The sequence below is a fragment of the Pantherophis guttatus genome, chromosome 3, assembly GCF_059756535.1.
Source record: "Pantherophis guttatus breed Tessera chromosome 3, ASM5975653v1, whole genome shotgun sequence".
Taxonomy (NCBI): Eukaryota; Metazoa; Chordata; class Lepidosauria; order Squamata; family Colubridae; genus Pantherophis; species Pantherophis guttatus.
This window is the reverse complement of record NC_142065.1, coordinates 188,429,790-188,454,747: the sequence shown is the minus strand read 5'-3', so window position 1 is coordinate 188,454,747 and position 24,958 is coordinate 188,429,790. Positions and strand designations below refer to the sequence as shown.

Genomic DNA, 24,958 nt, shown 5'->3' with positions numbered 1-24,958 from the left:
CCGTAAATGTGCATACTCCTCATGCAGTACAATCAGTGTTAGATGCAAAAGGACATCTGTGGATAAGTGGACAACGTTTAGCAAAGTACCAAGCTATAATGATTGAGAACCCTCAGGTGCGATTAGTGATCTCAAATAGATTGAATCCGGCTACTCTATTACCAACGGAGTCGGAACCGGTGCATGATTGTTTGCAAGTACTTGAAAAAGTGTATGCTAGTCGAGCTGATTTAACTGATATCCCTTTGCCAGATGCCCAACTTAACTGGTATACATATGGATCTAGCTACATGGTAGAAGGAAATAGAGTGTCTGGATATGCAATAGTGGATGATGAAAGAGTGGTAGAAAGTGGCCCTCTAGGAAAAGGACATAGTGCACAAGTAGCAGAACTGTGGGCATTAATAAGAGCATTAGAACGGGCCAAGGATGAATGCTTGAATGTGTGGACTGATAGTAAATATGCTTTTCTAACTTTGCATGCGCATGGAGCAGTGTATAAAGAAAGAGGATTTAGAGATTCAGCTGGAAAATACATCTTACATGGGCATTTGATAAGTCGCTTACTTGATGCCGTACAGAAGCCAAAGAAAGTGGCAGTGATGCATTGTAAAGGACACCAAAGAGGAGATGATAGGATAACTATGGGAAATAGGGCGGCGGACTTAGAAGCGAGAGAAGCTGCCAAGCGTCATGGGCCAACCCCCGACTTATCAATATGTGTAGCTATGGATATGGGAGTGATACCACCTGAAATAAAACCTACCTATACCCAACAAGAAAGTGTAAAAGCAGTGACTGATTTACAGGCTATGGTGGAAAGTGGATGGTACGTGTTGCCAGATCAGAGAGTGTATGTGCCGTCGTCTGTAGCTTGGACTCTGGCGCAATTAGCCCATGGGACTACTCATATGGGAAAAACAGCTCTGGAAGAAGCTTTAAAAAGAGACTATTACATTGATGGACTAGCAGGCATTGCTGCGGGGGTGGTGGCCAAGGGCATCACCTGTGCAAGGGTTAATCCTAGACAAGGACCCTTATTGCCCCCCGGAGCAATACCACGTGTATACATTCCTATGGATTACATTATGATTGATTTCACTGATATGCCAAGGTGTGGACTGTTCAAGGCTATGTTGGTCATTGTGGATATGTATACTGGGTGGCCAGAGGCGTTTCCTACTAAAACTAAACAGGTGAGGGAAGTAGCAAGGCTATTGCTGAAAGAGATTATACCCAGGTTTGGGATACCTACCAATATCTCTTCTGATAATGGTCCTGAGTTTGTTCATCATGTTAATCAGGCAGTAACTCAAGCTGTGGGGATTAGGTGGCGGTTTCACAGTTCTTTTCATCCACAATCAGGGAGCGCTATAGAGAGATTGAACAGAACCTTAAAAGAGAGAATTACTAAGATTTGTACTGAAAGTCATTTGAAATGGCCTGATGCTTTACCGCTGGCTTTGTACGCAATTCGAAGCTCTCCAAGAGGACAACACAAGTTGTCTCCCTATGAATTGATGTTCGGGCGACCTCCAAACCTTTTGAGGCGACACCTGGCGGGATGGCCGGATTTGGGTCATAAGGGGGGCGTTTGGAATATGGAAATGGTGCAAGAACTGAGCAAACAGGTAGAAAAACTACAGAAATATGTGATGGAACAGGTACCCCCTAGATTAGTAACTCGCTGCCATCCCTTTAAGCCCGGAGATCGAGTGTGGGTTAAATATTGGAAGAAAGAACAGCTAGAGGGGAGATGGAAGGGACCTTTCACCGTTGTTATGTCTTCCCCACTCGCTGTTAAAATTGCAGAGTCCAAATCGTGGATCCATTGGACACGAGTTAAAGCGGCTGCAGACAAGAGCTGGAGAGTGTCCATGGACCCGAAAAATCCAACCAAGCTTACCCTTAGACGCAACTAAATGATGTCTCATATATATATATATATAGGTTATTTGAATGCTGTATCCAGGTATGTCCGAGTGACTATAAGAAGGAAAGACCGTCTTGCCCTGCCGGAGCACACCGGAAGCTGCTCCCCAGCGCACGGCTGAAGATTGGCATCACTTTATGTGGGAGACTTGGATGTGGGGATTGTGGATCGTTGCTGTTTTAGCTCTTGTTCCTTTTATATTTTATCACTATAGACTAAGATTGTGTGGAGAGGCTCTTAATCCGCCAGTCCGTTTGCCTCACTCTGTTCTCTTCGCCCAGTCTATTCCTCCGCCAGAGCTGATCACGTGGCAGGAATTTCTCAAGGAAGGAAGAAACCCTTGCTAAGTCACACCGGAAGCTGACTTTCTACGCACGGGGGAAAAAGATTGGATGAAGAAGTTTTTTTATTTCTTTCTTTACTGTGTATTCACTTTCTTTTGCTAATTGTATGTGTTGGTTTTGCCATTGTAAGTGTGGATGCTGTTGCTGTGCACATTGTATTGATTGTGTTATTTGCATACATTGTAATGACAAGTGTGATATAGTGGTCATAGAAGACATGCTCTCTCACTATTTGGTAATTTGTGCAGGGGAACCTTCTTATTATACTCTTAAACCCAGCCCTACAATACAGGCTGTACTGCGAGATGCCAGAAGAGTGGAACTGGAAAGGCGGGAAGCAGATGAGTATGCTTGTAAAATATGGAGTCAGGATAAATATAGCTGGAAGGTTTGGGGCTGAATGGGTAGGGCTGAGCCTATTGCTGATAGGGGTTCAGAGCAATTCGGTATGTGTTAGTAACTTGGGTTTGTGGAGTAATCCGGAAGATCAACCAAGCATAATTAAATCATATGACATTGGCAGCGGGACCTGTGATGGAACACCACCTATTGCATTCACCCCGGATTGCTGGAATGGTGTTCTACCGCATCCCTGTACGACTCCTAGGATATTTGATAAGATAGCAATGATTGCTTGTCAAGCCCGAGATTACTCAAATCCGAAAGCATGTCAGTATGTGGGTTATGTCTTGCGTAAAGGAATTTGTGTTACGGCCCCTTTCAAAGGGGGGAGTTCCTCCTTAACCCTAGACTGTGGACCCCCTAGATATTGGGGATGGGAACGTGTCCTATCCCCTACTCAATTAAAACCGGGATGGCAGGGGACCTGTATATTGAAAATAGAACCCTTTGAATTTGGAGCAACAAGAACAAGACAGGGAAAAGGGAAAATGAGAAAAGCCAGGGGGCTCGAGGACCGTGTGGGAAGAGGACCATGTGTGCCGTGTCTCAGTGAGGATGGCACAGCCATCCGAATGAGATCAGGAATACCAAACTCCTGTGAATGGTTTGATCTAACCACATGTGTTTTTGGCTCCGATCGCCCAATGGTTGTTTACCGATGTAATGGGACGGAAGGGGTACTTTGTTACGACCCAAGACGGAGAGGTATGTCATTAGAGGAAGCGCTCAAAAACCGAGGTAAGAGGATAACCACCACCCTAACACCTGCATTGCACACACGATCAGCCTCACCTAGTACAACTGCAATGGTTCCAGTAATAGCGTCACCAGTAGTAAAACCACGGGGTACAATAAAGACCATAGATAAGGAACAATGTAACCCTTGTATAAAGACTATAATCCAAGGCACCTTAATTTCTAAAACTTTAGTCTATCATACTTACAAACCTGACGGATGTATACCATATACACCACCCACCTGTCAGGTCAAAACCACAGTATATCATATGTGTGTCTTAAATGGCAAGGTGCAATGTTATAATCCCACTGAGGCTAAAGTAATTACCACATATGAAATGTCAATATATACTACTGAGTGTGGAAGGGAAGAATTGTTAAACAAAACAGAGTTCCGGTCCTTGGGAAGGCAGGTTGAGTTATCCTTTGATGCTTGCATGGCCATTAATCGTAATTGTGATGTGTGGAAATCAACATGTGGGACATTAGAATGGGAAAGAAGTTATATGTTGGACAAAAAGTACATGTGCCGAAAGCAGGGAGAATGCATTGATCGGGACACATATAGTTATTGTCCATATTGGGCTTGTGCAGTAATGTAGACAGGAGGTCAGCCAGGGGGCTCCCAAAGATGCAAGCTGGAAAACGGGGTAGCTAGAAGTAACTGTCAACGGAACCAATGTAATCCGATAAAGATTACATGTACCCCAACAAAATTATGGAAGGAGGACTATGGATTAGGAATCTATGCGAAGGGAAAGGATCCTCTTGTAACCCTTCGATGGTATGTCACTAAAACTACTAGAAAATTACAGGATACAAAAGGACTATTTTGGTCATTTTATTTAGAAATGGAAAAACTCAACATCCCTGAGATCCCTAAATATGTAACTAATACTTTTGTTAAGTTGGCTGAGGATATAGCACATACTCTAAATGTATCTAACTGTTTTGTTTGTGGGGGAACCAATATGGGAGAAAAGTGGCCATGGGAGGCTCAGGAGTTAAATTATTCAAAGGTATTAGAAATGGATCAGAAAGGTAATTTGTCATACACTAAGGGGAAGGATGGAGATTGGACACTTACCACTAATTTGGTAGGTAATGTATGCTTTAAACGCAAGATTATAAAAGGATGCAAAGAAGTTGGAAATTTAATATGCATCGGAAAGTGGGAAAGCAAAGTATGGTGGTCGGGCAATAATGCAACAGAGGGTATTGATGAGCAAGCCCTATTTAACATTGAAGGCTTGGCATTTTTGAATGATCCGGATAATCAGACCCTCGGATGGCTAGCGCCCGATGGACTATATTGGATTTGTGGAAAGATGGCATACGGATATCTACCTAAGAATTGGTGCGGAGCATGTGTGTTAGGAATAATCAGACCGGGGTTCTTTCTCTTACCTTTGAAGACTAGGCAGGTTCTGGGTGTCCCTGTGTATGATGAAGTGGGAAATCTGAATAGACAAAAGAGGCATGTGGATACATCTCTCATAGGAAAGGTAAAAGTTGGTGGTAATCAACCCACATGGGGAGAGGAAGAATGGCCTGCAGAACGAATTATACAGGTTTATGGACCAGCAACCTGGGCAGAGGATGGTTTGTATGGCTATCGAACACCTATATATATATTGAATAGGTTGATTCGTTTACAGGCTGTGGTTGAAATAATTACCAACGAGACAGTAAAAGGCCTAACCCAATTAGCTAGGGAAAGTGTGAAGTCAAGAACTTATATTATGCAAAATAGACTGGCTTTAGATTATTTGCTTGCTAAGGAGGGTGGAGTGTGTGGAAAATTTAATCTAACCAATTGTTGTATTGAAATAGATGAAAGTGGTAAGGTCATAAAAGAAATCACAGATAAGATGGTTAAGATAGCTCATGTACCTGTACAAACTTGGAAAGGATTAAACCTGAGAGATATGTTTTCCGGGTGGTGGCCAAAACTACCTGGATTGCAAGCAATTGTAGGGTTAATTGGACTAATAGCTGCAGGTTGTGTTATACTCCCATGTATTTTACCCATTTTTGTCAAAACTATTTCTAACAGTCTGTCCTTATTGGTGGAGAGACGGGCGACAGCTCAAGTAATGGCCATGTGGGCTTATCAAGAACTCCAACCTGGAGGGGAACCTGAGTACGTGACTCTTCTGGATATGTCAGATGAGTCACGAAGGGGGGAGTGAAGAGGTTAAATCTAAGGTACATAAACATTCTTTGGTCCAAACCCAAAAGCCTCAATAAACAGGCCTGAAACTTTGGTCAAGGTTAAATATTTTCTTTATGCCAGTAAGGAGTTGCTGAGATGACAGAGGGTATTTTTATCTGAAAAGAGCAGACTGACCCAGACAGATGCATCCTGTTGCTGACTTCTGCATTTCACCCCAAATGTCATGTATAACGTGTGCTATGTATAATTATACCCCAATATATTCATGTGACTTCCTTTTTGTTGTTATCTATTACTAAATGTCTGGACTAGACATCTTTCGTTTCCTCTAAGACCAAATATGTCTTAATGCAACCTAGACAATGTATACGTAGTCTAAAAGTATAAAAGCAACACCTCTGTGCACCCTTCGGGGTTCAGACAATTTGCTGTGTTAACTGCTGTTTGAACCTTATGCATAATAAACCTTTCCTGCATTGAAGTGCTTGGTCTGGTCCCGTGATTTTCCTACAACAGTAGTGCTGGTAACCAAAAACCTGCTATAATATATAGGTACACTGTGGGAACTCCTCCCAATTGCGGGGAAAAGGATATAGCTATTCACCCAGGGACATGGATGTCAGACCCTTTGGGGCCACATCCCTGTGAGACCCCCCGAACATTCGACAGGGCTATAACCCAGAAGTGCATAGGAAAATTGGTGACAGGGGACAAAATTTTTGTGTGTGAATACCTGGGAGTAGTTTTAAGACGAGGGATGTATGAGGGAACGCTAGGAAACCCCCTATCCTTCCGAGACAGGATTTTGAATCAAAATATTCAATTGAATTGTGGCCCGCCCATTCTTCAAGAATGGAAGGCTACTGACTCAACCACCCTTCGACTAGGATGGGCAGGAACCTGTCGGGTATCCCTTAGAAGAGACATATTAAAGAAGAATGACTTCAGAGGGAAGAGGACTGTTTCCGGATGCAAAGAGTGTATGAAGGGATCAGCATTTATATATAATCCAGTATCACCCACAGTGTGCCAAGAAGAGAGTAAATGCCTTCATGATTCCCAAGTATATAAGACATGCTTGGAGGAAGGAAGGACATATTGTTAGAAGGCAGACTCAGCAGACATAGGGACCCTTCGCCAACAGCGGGCAGCTTTGGGTGAGGAGCAATGTCACCAATGCATACATACCACTATAACGGGAGCAACAGTTGGCAAAACTCCTGTATATCACACACATAAGCCTCCCTCTTGTAACCAATTTGATTTAACATCATGTAAGGCAAATGGAACTTCCTATAAGAGATATAATGGGACTAAGGGGGTACTATGTTATGACCCAACGTTGAATCCAACGAGTTGGGCTTTACAGATTAAATCTCATAAGTCTGATGGAACTGGGTGGGACCAGATAATATTAGGAACATCCGCTTGGAAATTGACACTAAACACGGGTTTTAGTGTAAGATTTGATGTGTGCCAGGCTGCCCACCATTGGGCAGCGATAGACAGTTGTGGATGAATTGGTTGGATTCAGACTTATGCATCCAATCATAAATATTTATGTCCCCCAGATGAATGTACCATATCAACGGTACGCTGCAAGTGGTGGTCTTGTGTAAAATGGAATACTGAAGCCCAGAAGGAATATTCAAAAGTCAAAATTGAAAAGATACCCACAGATGTGACTAACTGTGGAACAAACACCTGTAACTTAGTCAATCTGACTATAACAAATGGTAGTTGGTACTTACAACAGACTAAATGGAAAAACAAATGGTGGATGTTTGGAATAGGGATCGATGGAAAAGGATATGACCCACTATCAGAGATAGAAATACAGATTATAAGCAAAACAAAACAAGTCTCAGCAAAAATCCCTATTCTGGTCCTATTATCAAGAAATAGAGAAATTGAATATTCAGGAATTGCCCTCCAAGGCTATCAGCACCTTTGTACAGCTAGCCGAGGATGTAGCAGCCACTTTAAATGTTAGCAACTGTTTTGTGTGTGGTGGAACAAATATGGGACAAAAATGGCCGTGGGAGGCACAAGAACTAAATTACACTGTGGTATTGGAGATGGAACAAAGGGGAAACCTAACAGCAACTCCAGGGAAGGATGGAAACTGGGCCTTGACTTCAAACCTTGTGGGATCAGTCTGCTATGTCCGAAACCATACCACAGGGTGCCATCAGGTAGGAGCACTAATGTGTTTATCCACCTGGAACAATGGCAAATGGTGGTCAGGGAAGGGAAAGCAACCCACGCCAGAAGCAAAGGCCCTAATGAATGTTACGCTCCTGAGCCCCTACATTTCCCAGCCTCAAAACACTTCTCATATTTGGCTAGCCCCTGATGGTATGTATTGGATATGCAGAAAGTATGCCTATAGCCAACTCCCAACTAATTGGTGTGGTGCATGTGTTTTGGGGATAATAAGACCTGGATTTTTCTTGTTGCCCCTCGGTCAGCGACAGGTATTAGGAGTACCGGTGTATGATGAAGTAGGAAATATCCGAACCTGGAGGGCGGCTATAGACACTTCATTGATAGAAAAGGTAAAAATAGGCCATTGGAAGGACGATGAATGGCCACCAGAGAGAATCATAGAAGTGTATGGACCAGCCACCTGGGCAGAGGATGGTACTTACGGATATTGTACCCCCATCTACCTGTTAAACCGCTTAATAAGATTACAAGCTGTAGTAGAAATAATAACAAATGAAACTGTGAAAGGCCTAACCAAATTAGCCACTGAAAGTGTGAAGTCCCAAACCTATATTATGCAAAATCGCTTAGCCTTAGATTACCTCCTAGCCAAGGAAGGAGGGGTGTGTGGTAAGTTCAATTTGTCCAATTGCTGTATTGAGATAGATGACAGCAGAAAGGTCATTAAGGAAATAACCGATAAAATGGTAAAAATAGCCCATGTCCCAGTCCAAACTTGGAAAGGGTTCAATCTAGCAGATGCCTTCTCGAGCTGGTTCCCTAAACTCCTGGGATGGCAAGTGATAGTAGCCTTCATAGACCTAATTGCTGTTGGATGTGTGATTTTGCCCTGTGTATTACCTATTTTTGTACGAACACTATCGAACAGTTTGTCCCTGCTGGCAAAGAGGGAAGCGGTAGCTCAAGTGATGGCCATGTGGGAATATCAGAGAATTGCGGATACGGATGATTATGAAACGACTCTTGAAAAGTCAGAAGAGTTTCAAAGGGGGGAATAAAGTAGAAAGATGTCAGAAAGGCACAATAAAATAAAAGAAACCGAGGTGACCGCACCCACCTGGGTTGACAATGTGGCATAAGACAGATCACTTTATCTGCTTCACCAGGCAGGAACAAAGAAACTGGTATGTTATATCCTTATATGGTAATCATGCATAGCTAATGTATATCCTGCTTGTATATCCTTGTATATCCTGGTTGAGAAAGTATAAAAGCTTGTATGTAACAACCTTTTGGGATTCAGACTTTGCTTGAGCTATCGCTGCTGAACCATGTGCAATAAACCTTTCCCTTTGACAAAGAGCTAGTGTGGTCTTTCTTCTATAACACTGTGACAACATCACGGCCCCACAGGGGTCTTGGGACCACAGGTTGAGAATCACTGCCTGTAGGAGATGACCAGGCTGAGCCCACGGGAAGGGTCAAATGCGTCATCATTAATGAATCCCTGTGCATCCACAAGAGATCTAAGTCCAGCCACCTTGAATTTCTAGAATTCTTAACTCCGCTAATTTCCCTTGACCATTAGTAGTTCAGATTCTTGTAGAAAGCTTAAGCTTATAATAAATCTTTATACACATTTTTGAACTGCCTGGATCTTCCCTTAGTGCTTGACATATCTTTTCACATCCACATGCAGAAAACATGGTAACATTACTAATAGTAAGAACAGAAGTAATTGAAATACAGTATAAATTGACCAAAACAGTAGAAGGTGATTTGCAGTGGAAGGTGATTATAACACATTTAGCAGAATAAATAAACAGCATTAATTGTAGCTCACTTACATATTTAAAAGTTCCAGCAAGTTTTGTTAAAATATATGTGCCTAATGCTGAAATGACATCAAAACTGGATACAACAGAGTAGCAAAGTTGTTAATCACTTGCTGGAAAGGATCTAAGCACACAAACAGATCCCATTAGCACATCTGTTGCAAAGCATCACATTTTCCTAGCACTCATATTATAATATTTTTGTCTCCGGGGACATACAATTTCACTCTTCTCTGTGTTCATCTACTGCAATAGATGTTCTTACGCTTACTAGATTGCATTCAGAGTTACTAAAAACAGAGTTTTACTCCTAAGATTTATTTCCATCAATCACTCCTGGAGGGTTTCAGATCCTTCTGAACTATCAGCACTTCATTCCCCTCCCCCCCTGTACTTTTTCAGCCATTCTCAGTCTGATTAAAAAAAGGAATAGTTTTCATTTTATTTTCCCAAGGATAGTTTTAGTTTTAATTTCCTTTCCCGTTAAGGAGTTCCATACAATATAGATAGACCCAGAGGTGAGTTTTAGCAGGTTCTAACCAGTTCTGGAGAACCGGTAGTGGAAATTTTGAGTAGTTCAGAGAACCGGTAGTAAAAATTCTGACTGGCCCCATCCCCATCTATTCTCTGCCTCCTAAGTCTCAGCTGATTGGGAAGAAATGGGGATTTTGCAGTAACCTTCCCCTGGATTGGGGAGGGAATGGAGATTTTATAGTATCCTTCCCCTGCCATGCCCACCAAGCCATGCCACGCCCACTAAGCCACGCCCACCAAGCCATTCCACGCCCACCAAGCCACAGCCACAGAACCGGTAGTAAAAGAATTTGAAACCCACCACTGGATAGACCTATCTTGGTGAGATTTTCTTAGATCCAGAAGTGCTGTCAGCCAGAAAGGCTACAGTTTGAGGGACAGAGAGATAATTGGAAACAATCACCATCTCTCAGCAATGTCTGTGAAAGATTCTCAATCATCCAGGTCATGGTTGTCCCACAGTTGCTTTTCCAAGAGCCCAACTGAAACTTCTTGGTTTATTTCCTTGAAAACATTTCGCTTCTCATCCAAGAAGTTTCTTCAGTTCTCTCAGCAATAAATTATGCACAAATTATAAGGCACTGAGGTAGAAAAATAGAAACTTCTTTTTTCAGAGGATTTCAGAAACTGAACAGCTAATTTCAGGAGAATTATATTTGGAATGGCAAGGAAGTAGAGCCTGGGCTATCAAGGAGAAAGAGAAATCAGTGCAAATCATACCATCACTTCCCCCAGGGGATCTGCTGAATCCAAATCTCAAAACCTTTGTGTAAATTCAGTTGCATAAATTCAGTTGTTGCATCTTTGGGGCTATAAGAATAGCACGCATAAGACAGAGCAATATTTTTTTTCAAAATCATGATTAAAATCCCTATTGACTCTTAAGATGAAAATATAGTCAGCTAATAATTATCTGTTCATAAGACAAAGTCAGTAAATGTAGATTGTTCTACATTGTTGTCCTTTCCCTTAAAACATAGCCCAGAAATATTTGAAATGCATCCACAAAACGAGTAAGTAATATTATATTGAGTGACTTTCCACTGGCAGGGTTATTTTTAAAAAAAGAACTAATAAGAGATGCAAGGGATAGCAGGTAAAGAGATGCTTGATTCATTTTTATGTTTAGATTTCAAGTTGAGTCTTGTTTCAGTGTCTTTGCCATCAAGTGCCCTTGTGTCAATAGATCCCTTGCATTCATCATGACTAGAAAGTTCAGTCATGTCTTAAAACAGTGTTTTTCAACCTTGGCAAATTTAAGGCGCATGGACTTTAACACCTAGAATTCCCCAGACAGCACAGATTTCTGTGAATTGAAGTCCATGTGTCTTAAAGTTGCCAAGGTTAAGAAACACTGGCTTAAAATATTCCTTTCTGTTGGGCTACCTCATTCCATATTTCACCACCTGCAGGTTGGGCGGATTATAATTCCCATCATATCAAACAGCATGTTAAAGGAGACCTCTGTAATTAATTGGCTAGATCTAAAAATCTATGGAGATTCTTAGTCATCCAGGTTATGGTTGTCCCAAAGATGCTTTTTCAGGAGGCAACTGAATTGGACTTTTTTGTTTTTTTCTTTGAAGATGCTTCACTTCTCATCCAAAAAGTTCTGTCGTTTCTGCAGCCTCTGAATTGTTAGGTGACACTCTCTGTCTGCAAACATGCTTTTTGGGCTTTAGCATATCTACCAGCAAAGCAACATTTCAACACAATTGAACGGAGGAAATAAGTTTAGAAACATGGTTTGTCTTAATTATTTTCGATAGTTACATGGAAAATCTACTGCCATGTGTCACTGGAAAACAATTAAAAATGCACCAGGGAACAATCAGAAAGTCAAAATAATCTACTTCAGATTTTCCTAAAGCTGGTAATTTGTTTATGAATTACAGAGCTGGATAATACCACCCATACAGTTAAGTCCATTCATATATTTATTCTACAGTTACCTTGTTGTGCTGATTAAGATAATGCTGGAGTTGCCCACATTGTGCCCAGGGAATCTGATAAACCCACAGAGTCCTCCGTTGACACCTGCCTCTCTTGTTTTTTTTTACTTTGAAGAACAAAACATCAATTTAAAACTCATGAAGCTTAATGTTAAAATTCAAAATTCATTTCTGCCATCATTTTTTTAACCCTCAAAAATATTTTACATCCCCAAATGGAACCTGTACATGATCACAGAAACTAAAAGTGATGGATGGCTGCAGACCACTAGATCTTGGGGAAATTGTTCCACAAATGCCATAGGACTTTTGAGGACAATCTTAATGATTGAATAGGAATGTCTCTGTCTCTCTATAAGAAGTTCCCAAATAGAGTACATATAAAGAACGTAAGATCTTGCCTAGTGACCTCACATCTCAAAAGCTAAGCAGGATCAGACATGATTAAGAATCACTGTGAAATTCCAGGGCAAGTGTCATAGTATCTCTGAAGAAGACAATGGCAACCTGACACTTCCTATACACTTGTAGAGAAAACTGCTTAGATGACATTGGCCCAGCTAGGTGGCAGTATCTAACCACCTTTTGCTGATCTTAACAAGCTAAGTATGTTTATTTATTGGTTCGATTTATATGCCGCCCATCTCCGGAGACTCAGGGTGGCTTACAATGCGTTAAGCAATAGCCTTCATACTTTTGTATATATCTGCTTAGTAGGGCTTTCGGGGCCCCCTAAGCGGTATTCTTTATAGACAAAGTCAGCTTATTGTCCCCACAATCCGGATCCTCATTTTACCTACCTCGAAGGATGGAAGGCTGAGTCAACCTTGAGCCTGGTGAGATTTGAACTTGCAGTAATTGCAGGCAGCTGGCAGCTAAGTGCTACTTAACAGCACTTTAGTCCGCTGCGCCACCAAGGCTCTTATGAAGTTTAGACTTCATTAATATTTGAATGGGAGACCACCAGAAAATTCCAGGGCTATATGTTTATGCTGAGATGTAGCTTGGTGTAGTGGATTAAGGCACCAGTTGCAGTCCTGTTTTAGGCCAGCTGGATGACTGTAGGCCATTCTTACTGTCTTGGCTGTAGGAAGTAGACAATAGCAAGCTATTTTTGAAAATGTTTAAAAAGTGCAGGGACTAATCCAGGTAGTCGCCAGAAGAAAAGATTGGGTGAAAGGCATGCACATATACACAAAAGAAATTGTATGTTGAGAAAAGCATTCTGGAAGAAGACTTTTCATACACTTCAATCCACTTCTGTAGTGTTGCCAAGAAAATAGCAATAGCACTTAGACTGATATACCACTTCACAGTGCTTTACATCCCTTTCTAAGGGGTTACAGAGTCAGCCTATTGCCCCCAACAATCTGGGTCCTCATTTTATCTGCCTCGGAAGGATGGAAGGCTGAGTCAACCTTGACTCTGGTGAGATTCAAGCTGCCAAATTGCAGGCAGCCAGCAGTCAGCAGAAGTAACCTGCAGTACTGCGCCACCAGAGCTCATTAAATAACTTACATGTGTCCATGAAGTGACCAGGAGTTTCAATTCAAATGAGACTGTAGAAGGTTAGCACCCACCCCTTTCCTACAAGAATAAAATATTCTGGGAAATATTAAAAAAGCAGAATATTATATTTCCCTGGATGAGAAATGGAGAAGCATATTTTACAGACAAAGCAGCTCCCACCTTCCTGCCCCCCACACTTTGTTAATGTGCCAGAGGCAGAAACCCAATCCTTTGTCAAAGGACATTTGCAACACAATAGCAACAGAAACTAACACAATGGGCCCCATCTAGCAACCAAAACTCACCACATGAGTTTTGATTAACCTGGGAAGCATGTGACCTGGGAAGCACATGTGACCATCAGCCAGCAAGGCTAGCTAAGACCCCCACCCCCTGGGAGTCTGACAACCAATCAGGATACTCTTTCAGGGCCCCAAGAAATGCAAAGCCAAAGAGAGCATAAAAACCCGAGGATTTACTGTATCTGCCCTTTTTTTTCTGTTCAGGAACTCAAACCATGTGATCCTGTCCACCATTAAAACATCTTTCCAAGCAGTCTCCATGTTTCCAATGTCTTTTTTCTCACTTGGAGCATAACCCAGAAGGATATTTCTTCCAACAAGACTTTACCGTAAGCATATTTGCAACTTTCTTTCAGACTTACAGTTAATGAGGGGAAGTTGGGGTGCATGGCCAAGGTGCAGGTTTCCCCTGCTTTTAGAATACCTGAAGAAGGTCTTGATGGCCATTGATCATAGTAGATTTCCGTACACCTTTCCGTCAGTGAAGCTGTTAAAACTTTCTCCCCTAAACCAGTTTTCCCATTCAAGAACTGAACAGTTTCCATAAAACAAATGTTGCAAGCAGCTTGCTGGTTCAAGACCTATGCAAGTAAGCACCTGCTTACACTCTCCTTTGTATTTTGAAGTTAGGACAAAAGTAAATAAGCAGGTGAAGAGGTTAAGATGATGAAAGACAATAGACCATTACCAGAGGCTTAATGGGGTTGTAACAGAGATAAAGGTCTTTGAAGTGCCACCCTCCTAAAACTATGACCTCTGGGATGACCTTTTCTTTCTGATTATAGCACACAGATTATTGTACACTGACCTGTGGAATGGAAGCAGAGAATAAATTCCTGCATGGCAAATAATCTACATGAACTTTGTCTATACCCTTTCAATTATTGATTTTAACAGTGGGACATCATGGTTGGTTCAGTCTTTGTAGCATTTCCTTTCCCCAAAAGAGAACATTCAGTCTGATTTGATTTTCCTCATTATTATGGCTGAAACAATGCTGCAAGACTACAAGCCCTGATTTTTCTTTCTATAAATGATTTCCTGTAGCATAATGATTTTTCATTCTTGGAATCCATGGTAATAAGCTAGTTCTCATTGCAGTACTTTGTGAATTGAATTCCTCCTCCGAGTTAGGGAAGCATTTCCACAAATGCTTTGGTTTCAGTCTTTATATATTTCTGAAATTACTGGTGGTAGCATTGTTTCTTTTCTATCTGAAAAGCAGAAGTCTTCTGAGTGCCTAAATTTCAAGTTTGGTGTCCACATGGGCAGTTTTTTTCTGGAAAGCTTTCAGTTTAACATATCCTCAATAATGCTTCCAAAAAAGAAGAAATGCATAATTAAAGAGAGAATGTGGAGAAGAGCTCATAAAACACCCACGTGCTAATTCTGTATGTATAAACATCAATTGGTATTGCATATCATATAGTAGTAGTGAGTAAGAGTGGTGTGGTGACCTAGTGGTGAAAACGTTCGCCTCCCACTTGAAAGGTTGAGAAGTTCAGTCCTAGATAGAGACCAATGTTTCTCTTCTATGCGCAAAGAAAAAATATCTGCTGTAAACTCCACATGGCATCAGGAAGGGCATCCAGCCAGTAAACGCTCAGCTCCATTCAGTCAACCTGACTCTACCCCATATTAAGGGATTACAAGGTCGTAAAAAGAGAATAATAGTAATGAGTAGTAGCTGCAAAGCTGGATTGATATTGAAGCACATTTTCCCTATTTTTAAGATTGGTTTCAACTTCAGCCAATGTGTTTTATTTCTTCGTTTGCCATATACGTCTCTGCCAATAACTGTCAATCTTTTCTGCAACTGAAAATGTATACACTGGTTTTCTGCAATACACAACATGCAGGGACAGGCATAATGCATACACTGTGAGAACCGAGTTTTCTGTGAATTTCCAATATTTTGGGCTCTACTCCATATTTATTTTCAGATTTTTACTTTAAACACAGCTGGAGGCCAATGCTTTGGCAGCAAATACCTTTTGTCTGTGGCTGCTTCAGAAAATAAAGTTAATTCTTAATTCACTGACTGGCACAAGAATGTCCCACTAACCAGGTACAAATTGAGAAAACATGTCCATATTTTCCCCCTGTAAATGGGAGCTTTTATTGACTTCATAAATATTTAATCTTTAGTGTACATTTGGAACAAATCAAAAAATAAAAGCCCACACAATCTAACTTTACTAAATGGAATCCAGCATTCTCAAAGATAGAGAATATTCTTTAAAATCAGCGGCTTCAGGGAAAACACCAGCAATGTTTTGTAGTTTAGACATGTTTGTTTGGTGGAAAACAAACTAACAGAGCAATTTCACTAATCCACTATATAAACTGAAAGTTCACCACATCAATCTTCACATTATATATAAGTGGACTGACTGTTTCCCTTCTATTACCACTTCCAATCTTTACAAGGACTTGCTCAGGAAGAGAAGACATCTTTGTGAATTAATTGGTGGTTATGAGTAGAATAACTGCCCATTCCATTAAGGTAAATGTAGACACTGACCTAACCAATAATTCTATATTTAGTTTGAAACAAACTGAAATCTGCCCTGAAAGACTATTTAATTTGGATACATGTAGTCCTTGATTACAGTTGGGATCACTGGCCTTTCCATCACTAAATGGGATGGTAGTTAAACAGGAGATCACACATGACAACATTGCTTGGTGATGACAATCCCAGGAATCTTGGTTGCTGTCATAACTCAGACACATAGGTTGTTCAATGGGAAATGGAGAGAGTCCAGGTAAGGAGCATGGGGCGTGCTGTAGGGGGAGGGTGGAGGAGGCCCTGGGAGACCTGAGACAGGCTGCATGTGGGTTGGGATGCTGCTGCAGTGCGGAGTGAGCAGAGGGAAGAATATGCTGTAGCTCAGGGTCTTCTTGGCAGGTTGTGACTTTGAGGCTGCAAGGAGCCCCTGAATTGCACTGCAGCACAAAGCTGTTGGGCCCCAAGAACCAAGAAAGACACCTGGAATTATCTCTAAACAGTTTCTTTTATTGTTGACATATATAGGCAGGTTTGTTTTTTTTTGCCAAACTAAAGCAACGGTTTGCATCACTATAGATATATTCTGAGAATTGCTAGGGAGATCCTTCTTAATTCTCTTAATTCTCCTGACCAAGCTTTCCATGATTCCCTGCCTCCTTGCCCTCTGGAATGCAGCCTTTTCCTCCTGGGGGCTGGGCTTCATTCCCCCTCAGCTGCTCCTGGAAGCCTCAGCCTCTCCAGCATGGACCAGCAGCAGTGGTGGGTTGCCCCCGATTCGGACCTGTTCTATAGAACCGGTAGTAAAACCGGCGGGAGGCTCTGCCCACCGACCCCGACGTCATCAGGATGCTTCTGCACATGCGTGCACGCGGCCCCGTTGCGAACCGGTAGTAAAGGTAAGTAGAACCCATCCCTGACCAGCAGCACAGTACAATTCACCCTTCCATTCACCCAGAAGTGCCTAATGCCCAAGAAATCTCAATGCAATGGAGAAAAGGTGCTGTGCCTTGGGAAATGCCACATGTCCAGGAAACTCCAATGCAGTACAAAGCACCTGCCCCCTGGGAAGCCCCAGACATCTCAAGAAGCCCTAGATGCCCCACCCCAGCCACCCTTGCTTCCCCACACTCCAAGAGCCATGCCAGCCTGCAGTCTGCCATGCCAGCTGAACTTCGACATCTTCTTCATCCTATTGTTGATGAAGCATGCCCAGCCTGGACCTTTGTAAGGCAGTTGCTGGTCACCAAATAGTATGTACAAATCCAAATCAAATTGTTACCTGCAGATGGCTGGCCAATCTCTGTGACTGAATCCATTTAGTAAAGGCAGCCCACCATCTCTCCAAGTAATGGTTTCCAGTGACAAAGTACATTTTCTCTTGGGACTTTCCCCCCTAATATCCAATTGGAATCACCTTCCTATAACTAACTGACTGACTCTGACTCTCCCTCCCTCCCTCTCTCTCTCTCTCTCTCTCTCTCTCTCTCTCTCTCTCCCTCCCTCCCTCCCTTCCTCTCTCCCTCCCTCTCTCTCTCTCTCCCTCTGTTTCCATATTCTAACATGTTTGATGTAATTAGATTGTAAATAAGTGAACCGGGATCTCATGGCATTAATTTGCAGTAGCCAAACTTCATCTTGAATCCGTGGAAGATGCAGTGACTGAAATTCCTTGTGGAAACTTGAGTTGAGAAGCAATATTGACATATAACTTTTAGTGAGAACCTGCATATTTGGATCTAATTTCCTACGGCTCTGATTCATAGATTTGAAACGGTCCTGGGAAATGGAAGGAACAGGTAGGGGAAAAATGCAGGAGAATTTATTAGCAGAGGGACTGAGTATCAGACCCCAGAAAGTTCCATTTCCCTCTAAATTTTGCCAAACCTCTTAAATCCTTCCAAAGCCAATAACATTTATAGCATTAGTTTGAGTTCTACCCTTTCACATGTCACTGTCAGTCCCGTACAAATCTCTAAATTATTCCCCCAGCTTCCCTAAAAAACATTTTATTTCCATCAAAGCAGCTGTATCTTAACTCTTCTTTGCACTCTGACTATTTTTAAACTATATTTTTTCTCTATATGCACATCCTGCACTTTCTCTTAGTTTCATAGGCACACAGTGCAACTATATTGATATATCCTTTCATTTGCTAATTCTTGGTTTTCATTCTTTAATTTTGTTATATTTAAAGTCTCAGTTTTATTTACTCTATCTTCATCACCAGATTGGTCCATAGATGCCTTCTGTTGTGACTCTGGTCAATAGAAGTTTTCACATAATGCCTCTCAGTAACATGGACAAGGTTATGTTTTGATAGTTTGGGTTTTTAGCCTTAGTTATCCTTATGCCACATGCAGCATCACTATGTTAATAACAATACTAATTAGTTTTAACACGCTTTGGCCAATATTTGCAACCAGTCCATCATTAATCCAAACTATATGCAACCTGATATCTTGAATCCAGAAACTATCTGGCAAACTATCAGCTAAAATGATTTAGCTTAGGCACTTGAGGCAATCCATTGCAAGGACAAGATCCATACCTTTATTTTTTCCAGTCCCCTTTAATTATGCCCTTTGATTTATTCTAGTTGCCAACGTTAACAGTTGTCATTTTCAAATTCATGAATTCCATGACAATTATGTGAACTGCCCTTTCTCTTTTCATTTAACTGAAAAAGTATATAATTCAAATTATCCCAGCTTCATATGCTATATTTATAACAGAGTTGAGACTTGGAGGTCTTTGAGTCCAACCCCCTGCTCAAGCAGGAAACTCTATACCCTATCAGGCCAATGGCTGTCCAATCTCTTCTTGAAAACCTCCAATGTTGCAATACCCACAACTTCTGGAGACAAGTCATGCTTACGTTTCAGTTGTTCTTATGTTTATTTGTTGTTCCTATGTATTCAAGATAGACAGTGATTAATATTTATATGCATTTATATGTTAGGGTATACAGTATGTATGTATATACGGTAGAATGTCTATATGTGTGTTATTATTTGTACACTTTTGAGAGCAGGCAACAGAATTTCATTTTTAATGGATGCCAGTGTGCCCATAGAAAAAAATGAAAATAAAGCTTACCTTACCTTACCTTACCTTATCTTATCTTATCTAAACAACATCAGCTCAGTTTAGACTAGGACTGGTAAGAACAAATCAGATAGCTTAAGCCAAATGCACTATGCTATCTGCAGTGATGACTGTTAATGTCTACTGGCTCCCAACAACCCTGCATTCTGATATGCAAGTTGAAGAGAGTTTAGGCTTTGTCATTGTTAGGATATGGTTTGAGCCTAACAAGTTGTCCAGGCAATATATGTGTTCTGTCACTTTAATATGAATATGTATTGTGTGACTTTAAAGTTTTACTGCTGATTCATTGTAATGCTGAGTCATGCTGTAATTAGATAATCACTAGTTGTAAACGTATTTAAGAAAGGTACTGTAAAGTATTCAGTTGATAATAAGCTACCATAGTGTGTGGAGTTGCTATCATTGTGCTATCATCGTTGGATGGATCTGCTACCATCGTGGTTTGTTACCAGAGTGAACTTGTTATTCTAGCCAACTACTGTTTGTGTGGTAAGAAGATTTTTGTATCACTGGACTGATTTAACTGGCAAAGACTTGGATTGATTTAAAGACTATGAGATTGTCTTTCACTATAAAGTAAACTTTTGATAAACCAGTTTGCACATCTCTTATTCATTGCTCTCAGCAACGTTTCTCTGTGCTCTACACTCTGCTGGTTGGTAATACAACAACAATATCCTTAACAGTCATCTCTATTTTTTTATTATTATTATTATTATTTATTACATTTCTATACCGCCCTTCTCCCGAAGGACTCAGGGCGGTGTACAGCCATGGTAAAATAATACCAACACAAAGATTAAAAACAATTTAAAATAATTTAAAGCATTGGCTGTATTTAAAACCCCTAGCTAAAACCCCTTTAAAACCATTAAAACCCACTTAAGTTAATTCATTCGGTCAGGCCAGCTTGCTGAAACAATAAAGTCTTCAGCACACGATGGAAGATGCGGAGGTCGGGGATCCTCCTTATGTCCGGGGGCAGCTCATTCCATAGGGCAGAAGCCCCCACAGAGAAGGCTCTCCCTTATTTGAAAATGCTGCTAAGTTTACCTTAAATGCATGAAAGAGAGGGAGAAAGAGAATATCTAATGCTGAAGCCCTGCTGAAACTACCATAAAACAGCAATGACTTAGTCCATTCCTTGCATGGAAGCCCTTCCCCCCCAAGAACTTCAGGGGAGTGTAAGAACATTAGCGGTAATCTAGATATAATATATGAAGTAAATCACCACATATGCACAAAGGAGGGTGCTTCTGACCATGTACAAAGTACATTCTTTCCTCCCTAGACAACCCTAGTGGAATTCGCCCATGGAATTCCAGGAGGGGGCTACTGATTTCACCTCTACTTTTGCAATTTAACTTCCTGGAAAGTCATTCTTTGACTCTTGACACTTGGCTCCAAAGTATTGCTAAATAAGTTGACTCCTCTCATACCAGACATATGAGATGTACGTCTACATAAAAATAAGGCAATATAACCTTTACTATAACACAAGGGTCATCAGCTGCAGCCTGATAGGAGCAACAGCACATGTCAGCCAGCAGAGAAAGTCTTGCAATTCTTCACCTACAGCAGAGGCAAATCAGAAGTCGGCAGCTGGATGCATCTTTTGATTCACAGAAGCTCGGCTGGAAATTTAATAGTGGAAAACAAGAAGAAGCAACTAGGCGAAGAACGTGTCCACACAGAGCACACAGCACTTTTCAGTCCTGCCACAAAGCTTTTGCTAATCGCTTTGAGCTCTGCAAGAAAGAGGAGGGGAAGTATCTGGTTCTCTAAATGAAAAATGTCTTTTCTCTGCAATCATGTCCTGTCAATAAAGTGCTTATTTTCTGGCATGTCAATTAGGAGATTCAAAAGCCAGATGACCATTGCCTTCCATTTAGTACCTCTCAGCTGGGTTAAATGTCTTAAGTGTTTATCCTCTATGACCAGTGGCATGGATCTGTTCTTAGTCAAGCTGTGCCCTGTGTGACATGTTTCCCTACAGGTTACTTCCCTCTCTCTCTCTCTCTCTCTCTCTCTCTCTCTCTCTCTCTCTCTCTCTTTCTCTCTGTAATGTTAGCCATTATTATCAGATCCTAGAAGAAACGGCTGGATGGGACTGTGTCTTTGCTGACAGGGCTGGGTGCGGCTTTGTTTTACAGTGGAATGGGGCAGAAATACGGAACAGATGAGAAGCATTTGCATGGACTGAAGCAGCCTGTAATTTAAAGGCTGTCCTCAAATGGGATCATGTATCTGCGTTGGGTACTTCAAAGGGAATTGCCGCACAGCAAGATCAGTTATTAGCCTAGAACATTTTGTCCAGGAACGAAAGCCATTTTTAAAAGGTCTGATTATAGATATCACTGCAATCAAATTAATCCCTTAATTTTTTACAGCAATGTTAAAAATGGGGTGTGATCCTCAGGGGTGTTCAGATGTTGTTGGATGTAAACAAAGGATGTGCACAACCTTTTCCCCCATTGCACATTTCACTTATTTTTTGAGGGTATGCTAGAAGCTGCAAACCAGAGCTTGGATCAAGATATGCAATGCTACACACTAAAAAAAAAAAAAAGACAGACAGAGATTTGATCACACCATCATGGCTGCCATCTTGACTTTTCTGACCATGCCTTGCAGATACCACTGATTCAAACAAAACACCATTTGATTTAATTTTAATTTCACGTGGCTTTAAAAATTCAGGTTAACTCCATGAAGTAGTCATTTCCCCTCCTGTAGGTCAAAAGAACAATTCACTAACAGCTTTGAGTTCCGAAACCCATCCATAAGGATTTGGATTCTGCATGTTAAATTGGGGGTTTTTGTGGCTTGGTGGGCGTGACAGGGGAAGGATACTGTAAAATCTCCATTCCCACCCCACTCAAGTAGAAGGATACTGCAAAATCCCCATTTCCTCCCAATCAGCTGGGACTTGGGAGGCAGAGAATAGATGGGGGCGGGGCCAGTCAGAATATTTACTACCAGTTTTCCGAACTACTCAAAATTTCCACTACCGGTTCTCCAGAACTGGTCAGAACCTATTGAAACCCACCTCTAATCTACACCTTTGAACTTTCATCCTATTCGTTCTAGTCCTACCTTCTGAAAGAAGTAAGTCTAAACTTTCTACAATGTGGCTGGCCTACAGATATTTCAAGACAGCTCCTCTTCTGCCTAGGTTACCTAGGTTTTTTAACCATTGTTCATAGCGTTGGGTTTCCAGTACTTTCACTAACCCAATAGTGCTTCTTTAGACCAGGGGTCTCCAACTTTGGCAACTTTAAGTCTGGCGGACTTCAACAACACATAACTGGCTGAGGAACTCTGGGAGTTGAAGTCCACAAGTCTTAAAGTTGCCAAGGTTGGAGACCCCTGCTATAGATTATTTCCAGTTCATCAATGTCCTTTTTAAAATGCAGTGTGCCGAACTTTCCAAGTGACATGTGACCAGAGTGCTATTGTTACTGGTAAGTTTCCTATCCCAATTTTCATCCAGGAGCTGACAGGGTTACATAACAATCCTTTTTCTTCTACTATAACAAGCCTGTGAGGTAGATTCAGTTAGAAGTGACTGGCTGAAAGTCACCAGAAGATTTCAAGATGGCTCTTCCTATTCCAATCCTTTAACCATTACATTAACTGTTGATAGGCATCTTCACGGTGCTTTGTTTTTGAATTGGACCTCCATTGCACACTATTTCAAATATAGGGCTGCCTCTTATAAAATAAGAAACATATGGCCTGCCTAAGCCATTCACAAACATCACTTTATTTCAGCAGAATTTTTGCAAGAAATATAGGATTTAACTCTCCTTGATTTTCTGGAGAGGCATAAAGATCATCATGGAAGATTACAGAAGAGCTACAATAATTGACAACTTTCGAATGGTCATATAGCAACCATTCAAAATTATAATGGACTCCCCAAAAGCTACTTACAACCTGCTTTCCAAGTTACGACAGCTGTACCCCTTCCCCTGCAGTAACGTAATTGCATTTTGGGCACTTGGCAACTGGCTCTCCCTTACGGCATCAGTTATAAACTATCCCATGGTCGTGTGACTGCAATTTGCAATGGTTTTTTTTTTTTTTTTTTTTTTGCTTGTTTATGGCATTTACTTCTGCCAGAAATGCCTATTGGGGGAAACTGGTTTGCTTAATGATTGTATTGTTTGGTTAGTAACAGCCACAAAAAAAATATAGAAAATTTGAGTCTGGCCACGTGGTGCCTTATTTTATGACCCCAAGAACTGACGACTGTGATTCCATTTTCAATTATGGCCATAAGTTGAGGTGAACCTGTATAGTATTCACCACTGGGCAGTCCTTAGCAGAGGAATTTATGCCATGCAGTCAGAAGATGCCAGGTTCAACCCTTCCATTTCCAGTAAAAAGAATCAGGTAGTAAATGATGGGGGAAACGCCACTGCACAATTTCAATACATGAAATCCCAGGTGGACATGATTGGGTTATGTGAATCTGGAAGAATGTGGTTTCTCAGGGGTATTCCTATGAAAGAATCAGATCAATCTAGCACACTAGATGAACATGGTTATTATAGAAGGGCAGCATATCTCATGCTTGGAAGCATTCTAGCCCTAAAAGCTTAAATAAATATACCAGTGCTTAGTATATTTGATACAAAAATAACTCAACTGATTTATATATATATGTATATATATATTAAACATTTTTAAGAGGTGTTAGTCTGCCTCAGACATTTCATGTGCAAGGATGAAATTGATACTTGAATTTGATACAGGTAATAAAACATATGCAAGAAAACAACCAAGCTCAGAGTACCAAGGACCCCTTATTTTAACCCCGAGCTACAAATATTTTCCTCTACAAATACATGGGTCATCTCCTTCATGTTGAAGAGTGATGGAGTCCTTCAGATGGTACTGAGTTACAATTCCAAATATCTCCTTTGATTGGTAATGCTAGTTTCAGCTTTGGAAGCTCCAATGCTGCCACCTTCTCATGTGTGGGAAAGTAGGAGAGGGGGTTGGTAGACGTAATAGCATTCTTCCTGTCGGTCAAGGTCAGGGTGATCCCGCATCTGGAGAAGGAGTGGTCAGGGGGCTGGGTCGGGATGGAACAGACGTTGATTGGGGCACATAACTGACTGGGTGGAAAAGGGGATGGTTTTGGGAGCTTTGACTTACTGAAGGAAAACCCGGGCTTTTCAGATTCGGGTTTCCCCAGATGTGCCAGTTTGCCTATTCTAGTAAAGAGGACTTTGGAAAATGCTTGCTTTCGCGTCTTTACTTGGAGTGGGGGATTTTCTGGAATGCTGACATTAACCCGAATCTGAAAAGCCTGGGTTTTCCTTCAGTAAGTCAAAGCTCCCAAAACCATCCCCTTTTCCACCCAGTCAGTTATGTGCCCCAATCAACGTCCGTTCCATCCCGATCCAGGTCATTAGGTTATGTAATGAAACATC

General features: G+C 41.3%; 1 protein-coding gene and 1 long non-coding RNA gene across 2 annotated transcripts in view; both read left to right on the top strand.

Annotated features, from left to right (window-relative positions):
* The window catches only part of LOC117668424 (uncharacterized), a 45,506-nt gene extending 39,432 nt beyond the window's left edge, over positions 1–6,074 (top strand). The window contains exon 3 of the long non-coding RNA XR_015733423.1: positions 1,951–6,074. This is a non-coding gene — a long non-coding RNA (uncharacterized LOC117668424). The remainder of the gene's footprint in view (positions 1–1,950) is intronic.
* Positions 6,075–7,614: 1,540 nt separating this feature from the next.
* Positions 7,615–8,820, top strand: LOC148114943 (endogenous retrovirus group 3 member 1 Env polyprotein-like). The gene has a single exon (XM_087890760.1). The coding sequence runs from the start codon at positions 7,615–7,617 to the stop codon at positions 8,818–8,820; it is 1,206 nt and encodes a 401-aa protein (XP_087746886.1).
* Positions 8,821–24,958: the final 16,138 nt, after the last annotated feature.